A 14,543-nucleotide genomic window follows, 5' to 3' on the forward strand; every position below is an offset into this window, starting at 1 on the left:
TAGTTCAGGGTTGGGGGGAGAATTCAGATTTTTAGAGGCAGCACTACATTTTGAGGTATGTTGTAAGTGGGTACCAAGTCCCAACTCACCTGCTTTGGGGCTTCACCTGAGAGGTATGAGATGGAAGACCAAGTGCTAGTGGACTAAGTTCAGTGAGCCATCCTAGTTGGTGGCTCATGAGCTGGTAGTCCACTGCGAGTACTTCAGCATCATTGTATGATTGAGTTGAAACCATAGCCCTTGAGTTGGCCAGTTGTGGCTCTGCAATGTCCTCCTTGAAGTGAGGGAGGGGACTGTACACAGCATTCCAGGTGTGGTCGTGCCATACATTTCTATAACATTATGCAGCAAAAGATTACTTATTCACAGTGAACCACAATGAGCCCAGCAACCCTGGCTTATAGTGACATTTGAATGTTGACATTTAAAAAAAAACCTTGGGGAGCCAAATTGGATTTGTTGGGTTATTTGTATTTGCTTTTTATACTACGTTTAGCTGCCGGTTTTAGATTGCTGTCTTCGTTTGATGCCTTTTGCACAATGGTGTTTGGTTTCAAATGGCTCTTTTTAAATAATATGGTATTGAGAAATAAGATATGGACGGCATATTATTATTATTGGGGCGCAGGTAATGCTGTGGTCCAAACCACTGTACCTCTTAGGCTTGCCGATTGGAAGGTCAGCGGTTCAAATCCCCACAACGGGGTGAGCTCCTGTTGCCCTGTCCCAGCTCCTGCCAACCTAGCAGTTCGAAAGCATACCAGTGCAAGTAGATAACCAGATACTGCTGCGGCAGTCGGAAGGTAAATGGCGTTTCCGAGTGCTCTGGTTTCCATCACGGTGTTCTGTTGCACCAGAAGCGGTTTAGTCCTGCTGGCCACATGACCCGGAAAGCTGTCTGCTGACAAACACCGGCTCCCTCGGCCTGAAAGCGAGATGAGTGCCGCAACCCCATAGTCACCTTTGACTGGACTTAACCGTCCAGGGCTCCTTTACCATTACCATTACCTTTTTTATTATTATTCAAGCCATTCAAGGTGGTAGCCATCACTACTTCTCATAAATCAGTTTATCTTACAGTATTAATATGCTTGTGTATTTTTATCCTGGTTGTAAATCACTTTAGGTCTTTTTTTTGTCATGAGAAGTCATATAAATTTAATAAGCCCAAACTGAAGAGAGTTTTTGACATCTGTTTTTACATTTACTTTGTCTTTCCGTTTGACCTTTATTTGCTTTGGTCAGCGGCTGGAAAGCAGGAGGTTGGGAGGTGATAAAATGCTCCTGCACCCAGTTTTTGTATTGTAAACGCAGTGCTGCAATATTTGTATTGCAAACATCTCTTTAGAGCAAATGTAGATGCAAAGAAAAAGAGCTGAAAATTTCAAAAATAGAAAGGCTTGGCAAGTTTGTTTAAAAGAAAGCAGAAACTGTGGAGTGAACTATCCCAGCTCCTGCCAACCTAGTAATTCGAAAGCACACCAGTGCAAGTATATAAAGAGGTACCGCTGCAGTGGGAAGGTAAACAGCGTTTCTGTGCGCTTTGGTTTCCGTCATGTTGTTCCGTTGCACCAGAAGCAGTTTAGTCCTGCTGGCCACATGACCCAGAAAGCTGTCTGTGGACAAACACCAGCTCCCTCAGCCTGAAAGCAAGATGAGTGCCACAACCCCATAGTCGCCTTTGACTATCCAGGGGTCCTTTATCTTTACATTTATCCTTTACCTGTCACAGCAGCCAACCAAACATCCCCCAAGCCCACCTCGCCTGGTGCTCCAGGGCATTATCTGACCCTCCAGAGCAGCTTTCCATGGGGCTTCTGGGGGAAGAATACATTGGTCAAAACCACTCCCCCCACACACACTCTTTCTGTGATACTAGGAAAAGTCTTATCATAAATCTGGATCGAACCCAATGCATCTCTAGAGCAGGGGTGGCCAATGGAGTACCCCCACCCACCGATGTTGCTGGACCACAGCTCCCATCATCTCTGACCATTGGCCATGACTGTGGAGCTGATAGGAGCTGAGGTCTGACTGCATCTGGAGGACACCCCACTGGCCATCTCTGCTCCAGAGTGTTCCAGACATTAGTGAAAGAGGAGAATAATTTCAAGACAGGCCAGACATTTCTGGATGGGGAACCTGCAGGCAGTGTTAGAAATTATCTATTCAAGAGCAAGTGCAATATATGGCATGAATTCATTCATATATAATAAAAGTTACCATGTGATAAAAGTAAAACTGTTAATTCCTGCAATATATTTGAGCTTTCACACAATCCTAAAAGCCATTTCCAGAAAGCTAAGGCAACATAGCATGAGTTTACTACTCATTTCCTGTTGTTTGATTCCAAGGAGTGGGGTGGGGGGTCCATTTGTAGTCCCCTTGAACCTGGAAAATCACAGGAGAGAAGTGATGAAATTTGGAGCTCTATCCCGGCATATATTGTTGTTCCCTGTTGTTATCACGGGCAAAAAAAACACACACATGTGTGTGTAAAGGGTGGAGGGGTAGTGACATTGCCCAATGGCAGTTGTTGTTGTGTCACACCACACCTACTGGTGCGAGTGAAATTCAGCATGATATATCGGTCAGGAAGCCACAGTTCCATAGCACAACAGGTAGTGTGCAGTGAGATCGGGACCTTAGAACACAGGACAGAAGTCCTAGCATTTTAATCAGGAAAACTAATGCAATATTCCCATCCGGATGCACCCTAATTGACTCTGCATATCTCTCTCTCTTTCTCTCTCCCTGCAGAATCCAGCCATTCCAATGCAGAAACTGCAAGATATTCAGAGAGCCATGGAGCTCCTGTCAGCATGTCAGGGCCCAGCAAAGAACATTGACGAGGCGAGCAAACGTAAATACCAGTTTTGGGATACACAGCCTGTACCCAAGCTTAGTAAGTCTGTAGCCGGGACTGGGATAATGAAAGTATTCTGATTGACTGATTGAATATATCGATTTGCAGCCTGCCTTGTAAAGCAACCATGTGAAATCCTAGTGCAACAACAACCAGAACGTCGTAATAATAATAATAATAATAATAATAATAATAATAATAATAATAATTTATTTTTACCCCACCCATATGGCTGGGGTTCCCCAGCCACTCTGGGCGGCTTCCAACAAAGATTAAAAATACATTAAAATGTCACACATTAAAAACTTCCCTGAACAGGACTACCTTCAGGTGTGTTCTAAATGTCAGATGGTTGTTTATCTCTTTGACATCTGATGGGAGGGCATTCCACAGGGCGGGCGCCACTACCGAGAAGGCCCTCTGCCTGGTTCCCTGTAGCTTTGCTTCTTACAGTGAGGGAACTGCCAGAAGGCCCTCAGCGCTGGACCTCAGCGTCCGGGCAGAATGATGGGGGTGTAGATGCTCCTTCAGGTATACTGGACCGAGGCCGTTTAGGGCTTTAAAGGTCAACACAAAGAAGCAAGTGTATCGGCAGCATTAAAAACCAGTCTAATCGGAGGTTGAAACTTCTGGGGAAGGATGCCAAAAAGGCACCCGATAAACCAGCAGAGAGAGAGGAGGGCACCCATGTTTGCATTGCCCCTTCCGCCCCACTTCGGGGGACGCTGGTCAGAAAGTGGGATACGTACCTACGATCCTTTAGCAGTTCTACGGCCCCTGTCATCCTTCCGCTGTGTGTGGGACTTAGTAGAGCAATCTAAGGAAAGGGGGCAGCAGAAAGGAGAGAGCTCAGATTCGTTTCTGCGAGCTTGCAGTGGGATCCTGGGGGAGTTGACAAAGGAGAGGCAGAAGGGAAAAGAGAAAGCTTAACAGCGGATGAATTTTAACATCAGGTGCTGCTCCTCAGATATAGTCACGGCTTAAAAAAAAAACAACTTACGGTATATCTGCCTACTTTGACACAGGCCTCCTCTGCACTAAACATTTAAAGGAATATTATTCCACTTTGAACAGTCGTGGCTTCCCCCAAAGAATCCTTGGAGTTCTTTAAGGGTACTGAGAGCAGCTGGGAGGCCTCTATTCCCCCTGTTGTTGTTTAGTCATTTAGTCATGTCCGACTCTTTGTGACCCCATGGACCAGAGCACGCCAGGCACTCCTGTCTTCCACTGCCTCCCGCAGTTTGGTCAGACGCATGCTGGCAGCTTCAAGACCACTATCCAACCATCTCTGTCATCCCCTTCTCCTTGTGCCCTCCATCTTTCCCAACATCAGGGTCTTTTCCAGGGAGTCCTTTCTTCTCATGAGGTGGCCAAAGTATTGGAGCCTCAGCTTCAGGATCTGCCCTTCCAGTGAGCACTCAGGGCTGATTTCCTTAAGAATGGAGATGTTTGATCTTTTTGCAGTCCATGGGACTCTCAAGAGTCTCCTCCAGCACCATAATTCAAAAGCATCAATTCTTCGCCGATCAGCCTTCTTTATGGTCCAGCTCAGAAATACAATTCCCAGAGTTCCCTGGGAAGAAGGATCAATTGTTAGACCACTCTGGAAACTGTAGCTCTGTGGTCCCACCCCTGCTTTTTAACCCTTTCCTCTGTCCGGTCTTTTTTATGCTTAATTGGATTTGTGATGAAATGTCAAAGGAGAAAAGGGATGAGTAAGGACTGTAAAATGAGAAGTATAAAACCAGTTAAAGAAAAACTGCTTTTTTAAAGAGTATATAATTTCCAAAGGGAACCTTTCCTCTGACAGACATGCAGGAGTCATACCAGTGGGTGTTGAATTCGCAACCTCCACCATTCCGTAGAAAATTATTACTCCATTAATTGGGAGCCATGAGTCTGCTGTTGGGGTTTGAATATGCATTTGAAGTGATCTTGAGGAGCGGTCATGCTTATTATTTTGTTTATATCCCGCCTTTTCCCCTGACAGGCACTCAAGGCGGCTTACAGCTAAAATAGAAACAGCTAAAAAAAACAATTAAACATGCATTATAGCATTCAGCAAAAAGAGGCAAAAAGTGACAGGCTGACCAGTGACATCCAGGGAAATTGTGTACTCAGTGTGATTATGCTGATGTAACCAATCAAGATACAGTACATTGGACTGACTTGAGCAATTGAGGGCAGGCTGGGAGAATGCAACCTGAAGTTTACTTTACTATGACGTGTAATATTCTCACTTCATATTCGTTCCGTAAATCTTCCCCTTTTCCCTTAAAAGTGGGGATTTTCAGAAGCATGCCTGTAAGCTACACACAATGCAAATTTCCCCCCTCTTTCCCCGCTTCTTCCTCTTTTATGAACTAGGTGAAGTTATTACATCTCACGGCGCAATTGAGCCCGATAAGGACAACATCCGCCTAGAGCCATATTCTTTGCCACAGGGTTTCACATGGGACACTTTGGACCTGAGCAACGCCGAAGTCGTAAGTAGAACTACTTACAGTCCTTAAAACACAAGCTGGGGAGGCCCATATATTTCGCTGTTGGGCATGTTTTATGTGCACAGATGCACTTGGGCACCAGGGCAGTTTTGCACAGGTTGTGGAAGTAAATGCAGCACTACTATGGGCTTTGAGCCACTGGACTACAGAGTCCAGTGCAAAATTCTAGTTAGTGCATTGGGATTAATGTTTTCCCCTTAATTCCTTTTCAGCTCAAGGAGTTGTACATGCTGCTAAATGAAAACTATGTAGAAGATGATGATAATATGTTTAGATTTGACTATTCACCAGAGTTTCTCTTGTGGTGAGTAACAAAATTCCATGCTTTTCCAAGTAGTAACCTTTGAAAAAAATTAGTACCTGACTGTACTTGTTTTCCTCATCCCTCCTCAACTCTTTTTCCTTCTGTGTCATGTCTTGTTGCATAACAAGTCTGCAGGCAGGGGTTGTTGTTTTTTTTTAAAATGTATATCTCAGAACAGTGCCTAGAAAGCTGTTAGGTTCTTTGTAAATAACAATAATAACCTGTGGTTTTCTTCTTTCCAGGGCTCTGCGGCCTCCAGGCTGGCTTCCACAATGGCATTGTGGTGTCAGAGTATCATCCAATAGAAAATTGGTAGGGTTCATAAGCGCCATTCCTGCACACATACGGATTTATGAGAGGTAAGTCCTGACCACATCTGATGTCAGTTTCGGCTAGGCATGTTGTTAAAAATCAATTTCATCAATGGCAGATAGGGACATGTTGGAAAGATGTTCAGTGTTTTCTTAGGTCGAAATCCAGTATACAGTTACACTAACTGAAGTCCCATTTAAAGATTCCAGCTTTGGCGTTTATTGGGAATGTCCTCGATACAAGTCTGTCCACCTCGGCAACTTCTTACTATTCAAAATAGTGGGATACTGCTCTATTTTGTGATAGTTCAGAACAAAACCCAAGATGTCCATCAAGGCCCTGGTCTACATGGTGTTCAACATATCCACCTGGGTGGAATTCAGGATCACCAAGAGCTACCAGGCTAGTGCTTAAAAGCAAGGTTAAATCAAAACGCCCTACATTTAAAAACACAAACCCTTAAGCCAGCAATATGATATAAAAGGATGTCACATAGAGGAGGGAGAAAGGTTGTTTTCTGCTGCTCCAGAGAAGAGGACACGGAGCAATGGATCCAAACTACAAGAAAGAAGATTCCACCTAAACATTAGGAAGAACTTCCTGACAGTAAGAGCTGTTCGACAGTGGAATTTGCTGCCAAGGAGTGTGGTGGAGTCTCCTTCTTTGGAGGTCTTTAAGCAGAGGCTTGACAACCATATGTCAGGAGTGCTGTGATGGTGTTTCCTGCTTGGCAGGGGGTTGGACTCGATGGCCCTTGTGGTCTCTTCCAACTCTATGATTCTATGAAAAACACAAACCCTTAAGCCAACAATATGAAGTGCTTCAAAAACGTTTTTGAAAGTCAGAAGGCCCCAGTATACAGCAGCAACCCAGATGTTTACAGTCCAAAGGTCTGTCTAATAAGGGAAGAACTTGTCTAGCCGTGCAAAAAAAAAAAAAAACCTTTTAAGGGAATCGTCCCAAATGCACCTCCCCAGGAAAGAGGGTTCCAGAGAGAAGTTGCTGGCAAATTATTTCCAAAACATGTTTTGTTTATACAGCTGGAGGAAGGCAGGATTTAAGAAATGTGGTCTTGTGTGTTAAATGGTATATGGTGGTACATGGTCTGCAAAGAACACATTCCTTCCAATAAGAAACAGCCAACGTACCATTGGAATATTCTCTCTCTCGAAATAATCGAGCATTCCTTTTGCTGAACGGAGCCAGCTTTGAATTCTTCGTTGTTTTAAAAGGCTCAACTCCTTTGGTCCAAAGGTCCTGCGTTCGTCCTTGGCTACCCCATGAGGTGTGGCCAACAGCTACTGTTGGAGCCACTGTACTACAGGCTAGAGGTTGTCAACCCCACACACTTGTACACACACATTTACAGGTGCACACACATAACACACAGCTTCTTCCTTCTCAGCAGATCTGTGTAGATCCGCTGAGGAGGGAAGTTACTGCCCTCTTAACCACTTATCAAATGACCTATTCGATGACCAGGGAGGGGGCGATTTGCATCCTCACTGGGGCACTGGGCTCCCCACACGCAATCCTCCCTAGGGGGAGAGCATTCCACAAACGGGGAGCCACTGCAGAAAAGGCCACCCTCTGGACCCTCTCGTGGACGAGGCACACGAAGAAGGGCCTCAGAGGATGATCTCAGGGTCCGGGAGAGAGGCAGTGAAAGTTGGGAGCACAAGGGAATTATGCTTCCCATGTAACATGTGAAAAGGGCATTTTGCAGAAGGTTACATGGGAAGTTCTAATCGTGACAAGAGCTTGCGATTCCTAGTTCTGCAGCTGCATCTTTTGCACATTACATCAGTGCTTGAATTACAGAGAGAGGCCTCAACTCCCTTACATTCTGCAACAGCCTACTTGGGATGCTCTTTTGATTTGCCCAGAATCCGGAGGTGAGGCTTATGGCCTCACTTTCTCTCTCCCACCTCCTTGCTAATCCCTGCATTACGCTGGCAGCTTAAGAGGAAGTGAGCCTTGCAGGCATCACCTCTCATTTATTTATCTTTGCAAAGGTTTATATTACATTTCTGCACCACAGGCAGAATATTAGAGAATATTTGGATTGTTGTTGTTTGAAAAATAAGTGGTGGCTTATAACTTTTTATTCCCAGTGAAAAGAAAATGGTAGAAATTAATTTTCTATGTGTCCATAAAAAACTGAGATCTAAGCGAGTAGCACCGGTCCTGATTCGCGAAATAACCAGGAGAGTAAACTTGGAAGGGATTTTTCAGGCAGTTTACACTGCAGGAGTGGTACTTCCCAAACCTGTAGCAACTTGCAGGTAAGCAAAGGGTTTTCCTGAGATATGGTTGCTTTTCCAAAAGCTTGCAGGTGGTGGTGTGGGGTTTATACATGCAGCTTTCAAAACACATCTTGTGTTTTGAAAGTTTCCAGTTTAATGATAAATCCCTCGCTGTGCACAAGCAGGTAAAAATAATTCAGCAAGAGGAATGAATAGCTTTATGTGGCTTCCAAACCCAGAGATTGTGGTTTGTTTATCCCTCTATAAACCAGGATTGGTAAGCCAACCACAAGCCTTGATTTAAGTCTTACCTAGTGATCCTGGCTTGTTAGGGAGGAACCAACCACAATCCCAGACTTGGCTGTAACACTAAGCCATTTCCTTACTGATTTGTTTGCCTGCTCATGCAAAGCAGGAGCATTCAGGCTGTATGTGCAGCCCATAACTCACGCACAGTATGGATTATTAAGCAAAGGCCCTTGGCTTAGGAACATCCCTAAAAGAGAGGATTGGTGTTGGAACAGTGAACCGTCATTGGGGGGAAATACGATTTAGAATACTTTGAGCCAGAGAAAGCACCTTTTCGTGCCCAGTGTTCAAAACGGTCAGTGTTGCCTCAATATATGCTATTGCCTCCATTTCTTTTTCTCCATCTTTCCGCTGAGAAAAACCAGCTTGCAGGTGAATCACTTTATGGTGTCAGTGTGAGGCTGCAAAGGGAGATTTAGTGGGCTGCGTGTTCAGCTGTCATTCCCTGCTAATGGAAGATGAAGTAGAATGCACTGTCCTCTTCAATTTTGCATTATCCTTTCCTGCCTACAGCCAGCATGGTGTAGTGGTTAGAGTGTTGGTCTAGGACATGGGTAGGCAAACTAAGGCCCAGTGACCGGATCCAGCCCAATCACCTTCTAAATCTGGCCCGCGGGTGGTCCAGGAATCAGTGTGTTTTTACATGAGTAGAATGTGTCCTTTTATTTAAAATGCATCTCTGGGTTATTTGTGGGGCATAGGAATTCGTTCATTCCCCCCCCCCCAAAAATATATATATATATAGTCTGCCCGTCCGCCGTCCGCCCCCCAAGGTCTGAGGGATAGTGGACCAGCCCCCTGCTGAAAAAGTTTGCTGACCCCTGGTCTAGGACCTAGGAGAGCACAGTTCAAATTGCCACTCAGCCATAAAGTTCACAGCTGACCTTGGGGTAGTCGCAGTGTCAAGGGAGTTGGGGGGCCACATACCTTAAACAAACAAATTAATTCAGTAGATTGGTAGATTGTGCTTACGATATTAGCTGTCAGTGTGTTAAATTTTGTGGGTGCTTTGCATGGAAACACATTTCAAAGACTGAAATGAGATTTCTGTGTATAAAAATTCTGCTTGGTTATTTTCTAGGTCCTGTCGCAAGCAGTGGCGCAATAGCTTGCCCTAAATTGGATAATTTAGTTTAAGAATTTAATTTTACTTTTAATGAAATGCAGTGATTGCAGTTCAGGGACTGAGGCCAAGTGAGATAAATTTTATTTATTATATTAGGCGTTGTATTTTTAAAAAATGCACTGAATCCTGTTTGTAACAGTGAAGAGGGGTAGTAATAAATATTTTGAATAAATAAAATTAATATGTATATATATTAACATTTCTAGGTATTGGCATCGATCCCTGAATCCCAGAAAATTGGTAGAGGTGAAATTTTCTCATTTGAGTAGGAATATGACTTTACAGAGAACGATGAAGCTATACCGACTTCCTGACGTAAGCATTGTGTCTGTTCACAGCATCCTCACTCTTACAGTGGGGCCCCAAATAGCCTTCTGTTAATCCTTTACAAGGCAGGCTTTCATTTTGGGAAGGCAGGACCGTTCGAGAGGTGTGGAAATAGTTAACTCTGGTTAGGAAGAGGCTTTCAGAGAGTTGTAGAGTTGAATGTACTGATGGCATATACCAGGCATGTCCAACTTTCAAGAGACGGTGATCTACTCCCACTATAAAGAAACTGGCAGTGATCTACCAAAGTTGAGCTTTTTGTGGGGGAGGGGTCCCGCAATCTAGCACAGACACCCCACAATTTACTGGTTTATTAAGGGGAAATAACTATGGCCTGTGAACCTCCTGGATGTTTTGTTGGACTCCAGTTCCCATCAGTCCTGCCATTTTGGCCAGTGTTCAAGGATGATGGGAGTTGTAAGTCTAGTAATATTAATAATAATAATAATTTATTATTTGTACCCCGCCCATCTGGCTGGGCTTCCCCAGCCACTCTGGGCGGCTTCCAAAAAAAATATTAAAATACTATAACACTAGCAGTATCTTCAAGGCCAGAGGTTCCCCATCCCTGTTTTAAAGGCAGGCTTTGTTCCATACTCATTATGCTCCCATTAAGCATTAGAGAAGACATGGCAGATATGCTGTGACAACACAGAGCCCTGTGTTTTTCTGTAAAATCTGATGAGGCCATAAGGAGACTTGGAACACAGTACTCTTGAAACCACTATTTGTTTTCCTGTATCTACGAAGTCCCTCTTGGTACTCAGAAGACCAGGGTCATTTTTTTTGCTGCCCAAACATCTGTACACATGCAGAGGTTCATGAAGGATGACTTTCCTGCCTGGTTGGTGTCTCCTTGAAGGTGTTGAATTTCCTGGGAGTTATGCAAAGCATCATTCGATAGCAGGGGTGGGCAAACTTCAGGCTTACGGGATGTGCTTTGGATTTTACTGGTAACCTGAGATCCACCACCCAAAGCATGATGCAAAATAGCAGCTCTGCTGGGTGGACAATAAGCTAAGGAACAGAGTTTCTCCATGCACAAGCTCAGCCAGGAATTTTGGACCAGTACCAGAACCCAGCTCCCAAACACAAAAATTCACTTCTGGTCTGCCCACCCCAGCATTATCAGCAACGTAATGGGGGAGACTGTGTTTTAGTTGTCGCTGTTCTCTTGCCAAGCCACCATAAAACACCTAGAGATCTCTCGGAAGTTCCCGGTCTGTCTGCCTACCCGAGTAATCTAGAGGATAGGCACAGTAGTTTTTCCTCACTGAATGCCCTAGCATTGTTTTTCTGCTTAATGTGTAAGCTCTCTCTTTTTTAATCTCTGACCTCTTTCGTTATAACAAGGCCACAAAAACTTCAGGTTTGAGACCAATGGAACGAAAAGACATTAAAGCGGTGCAAGAATTAATCAACAATTACTTGAAGCAGTTTAAGCTCGCTCCTGTTATGGACGAAGAAGAAGTGGCCCACTGGTTCCTGCCTCAGGATCACATTATTGATACCTTTGTTGTAGAGGTAAGAGAGAGTCTGTCCCCTGCCTCCATCGAGAATGTCAGAAAGGCCCAGCTGCATCAGACCAAAAGCAAATCTAGTCCATCATCCATTTCTCACAGTGATGGACCTGATGCCTGTGAGAAGTTCTTCCCTTACGTTAGGAACTCCTGTATCTCCATTTTAATCTATTATTTTTAAGTTGCTGGTTGTCAGCTGACTTGTGAACTCTTTGTTCTGGAAGACAGTCTCTCCCAGAAAACCGGCAATGGTCCTTTTCAGGTGCAACGTTAAAACCCAGTTTTGTTATGGGCACAAACAGCAGTGAGCCCCAAGCTCAGACTTTCCAGCATAGCTGTGTGGATATCAGAAGCATCCACTTTTGCTTTTAAACTAAATAGTTTCTTTTTACACCTGAACTTGATTAAACTATGGATTGTTCAGAGAAGCCCGTATCAAACCGTAATTCCCCAAGTGATGATGGGAAGTTTTGCTTCTGCACACGACTCTGGCAAGCCGCTCTAAGCCGAAGCATTCCTTCCTCACCCACCCTAGAATGTTTAGTTCACATTGAGTTCATGAAACATCGTACCCTGACCTGTTCTTAATGCATGGTTGACCACATCTACGGAATGCAATAGTTATGCTCTTTTAAGTTTTGTTATATCAATCATTAGTAATAGTTTAATAAGGAGGTTTTCATACCTGTCCAATTCTGTGTTCCCTTTCCTAACCTTTAATCTATTGATGATTAATGTCTATATGCAACCCTTGCATTGTATTTGTGTTAACCAATCAGCAACAAGCACATATGTGGCAATGCTGTAATATTCAATAAAAGGGACTCCCCGAGACATGCTCAGGAGATGCCTCCCATATGACACTTGTCATTCGTCTGTCGTTTATTTCAACCCAACAAAGTGTAGATGTAATTGAGAGACACTAAAGCAGGTGCTTCTGATTTCTCACCATGGCAGGAGGAGTGTGCAATCCCAATATTTGCTGCTGCTTGTGCATGTAAAACTTTAAACTATGATTTAGCATTATGTCCTAGCTGGGCAATAGTAACTTCTCTCCTTTGAAGTAAAACTGGATAATCCTATACTAAAACTTGGGTGATTTCAGATTGGTCTCCGTTGGCCTGATAATAATCACGATTACTTCTCCCACTTGGAATTGGGAGCGCTTCTTCTTTTGTTTAAATAAGGATAAATATGCACAATGTATCTGGGATCTGCAACAAAATGTTGCAGTGTAGAATGGTCATGTTGAGGATTCCAGGTATTTCATTCTATGGAGTTACATGTCCACTAAACATATTTACTTCTCACTGGACTGTTTGCAGGGGTGCCTGCTTGGGTTTTTCATACGTATGCAAAACTTGGGGTTCCCCCAAGCATGTGGATACCTCCTTCTTGTGTGTTGAGGTGCCAATTTGACTGACACTCATACAATTGAGATTACTCTTTTGCAATATATGATACAACTCAGCATGGATTGACGCTGCTGGGCTTGAGCCTTGCTGTTAAAACGGACGGCTGTGCTATGCAGGCTGCTGCTCTGCCTTTTTAAATGGCGGGCTGTGCACTTCAACACTAGAACGAAGTGAGAGCCAACGTGATCACTGACTGGGGAGACCCTGGTTCAAATTCCCACTCAGTCATGAAGCTCACTGGGTGGTCATGAGGTTTAAAATGGGGTGGCATACCGTGTGTGCTACCTTAAGCTCCTTGGAAAAAGATGAGACATAAATGTAATAAAGGGGACAGTCTGCACATTCAGCATCTTTGTTCTAGCTGCATGAACCTTTGGCCCTCCAATTCCCATCGTTCCAAGCCAGCATAGCCAGTGGTCAGGGATGGTGGGAGTTGTAGTCCAACAACATCTGGAAAGCCACAGGTTAGCCAACCCTTGGCCTAAAGCAGTGTTTCCCAAACTTGAGTTTCCAGCTGTTTCTAGACTACAACTCCCATCATCCCTAGCTAGCAGGACCAGTTGTCAGGGATCATGGGAACTGTAGTCCAAAAAACAGCTGGCAGCCCAAGTTCGGGAAACACTGGCCTAAAGTAATGGCATTATAGATCGTGATCAGCGTGAGATTGTTTCGAAACAAGTTTAACAGGGCTAAAATAAGCCAGAGCTGCTGGCCGTATTTATTTGGCTGGCTGTCAACTCTCAGCACATCAAATACCTCTTGGCTGCAGTAGTTTTTCTTGACCTGTAGTTCTGCCAGCCAGCTTGAGTTGCTTACGTCTCCAGTGTGCTATAGAGTCTTTTCGCTTTGATTTCTCAGTAGTGTCTTTTTCTTCCCCTTCCTTTCCTAGAGTTCAAATGGTGTTTTAACCGACTTTCTGAGTTTCTACACGTTACCTTCGACGGTCATGCACCACCCTGTTCACAAAAGCCTCAAAGCAGCCTACTCCTTCTACAATGTTCATACGGAAACCCCTCTCTTGGATCTCATGAACGATGCACTCATTATAGCAAAGCTGGTAAGTAGCCCTGGCATCATTGGGTCACTTGGGCTGCTTATATAGAAAACAAGGTTGCCTCTCCCAAGTCTTCCGTGGCCAGGAGAGCTGGGAGAACACAACTCCTGGTGTGACACACCTCTTGGCCCTGGAGAGAACAGGGCAGCCTCTGCTTATGGGCTTGAGCTCCCAGGAGGCCTTTGGGTTGTATGGAACAGCTCTCAGACAGAATCATAGAATTGTAGAGTTGGGACTACCAATGATCATCTAGTCCAACCCCCTGCAATGGCAGAATCTCGGCTAAAGCACCCATGGCAGATGGCCACCCAAGACTCTGCTTTAAGACCTCCAAGGGAGGAGAGTCCACCACCTTCCGAGGGACAGGGGATTAACAATACACCCACATACTCCAAGTCTATTATTTTCTGAGAGAGACCTTTTTGCCTGCATGCTGCTGCTACTTCTGGATGACGAAACAACTGAATGTAAAACTGCAGCTTTCCTTCTCCCCGTTTCGTATCATAGTCTTGATCCAAACTTAAGACACAGCAACAGTGGCTCATTGCAGGGCTCTGGAG

The 14,543-nt window shown here is 44.4% G+C and overlaps 1 protein-coding gene across 3 annotated transcripts in view; it reads left to right on the top strand.

The window, feature by feature from the left end:
- The window catches only part of NMT2 (N-myristoyltransferase 2), a 32,456-nt gene that overhangs the window by 15,014 nt on the left and 2,899 nt on the right, over positions 1–14,543 (top strand). For 2 of the 3 annotated variants that reach the window (XM_053409577.1, XM_053409579.1), the window contains exons 3-10: positions 2,761–2,905; positions 5,234–5,352; positions 5,583–5,674; positions 5,917–6,033; positions 8,101–8,271; positions 9,874–9,982; positions 11,348–11,518; positions 13,819–13,986. In XM_053409577.1, the coding sequence (XP_053265552.1) occupies positions 2,761–2,905; positions 5,234–5,352; positions 5,583–5,674; positions 5,917–6,033; positions 8,101–8,271; positions 9,874–9,982; positions 11,348–11,518; positions 13,819–13,986 (1,092 nt within the window). The remainder of the gene's footprint in view (positions 1–2,760; positions 2,906–5,233; positions 5,353–5,582; positions 5,675–5,916; positions 6,034–8,100; positions 8,272–9,873; positions 9,983–11,347; positions 11,519–13,818; positions 13,987–14,543) is intronic. The other variant, XM_053409578.1, reaches the window with a different exon arrangement.

The sequence above is a fragment of the Podarcis raffonei genome, chromosome 12, assembly GCF_027172205.1.
Source record: "Podarcis raffonei isolate rPodRaf1 chromosome 12, rPodRaf1.pri, whole genome shotgun sequence".
In the NCBI taxonomy this organism is placed as follows: domain Eukaryota; kingdom Metazoa; phylum Chordata; class Lepidosauria; order Squamata; family Lacertidae; genus Podarcis; species Podarcis raffonei.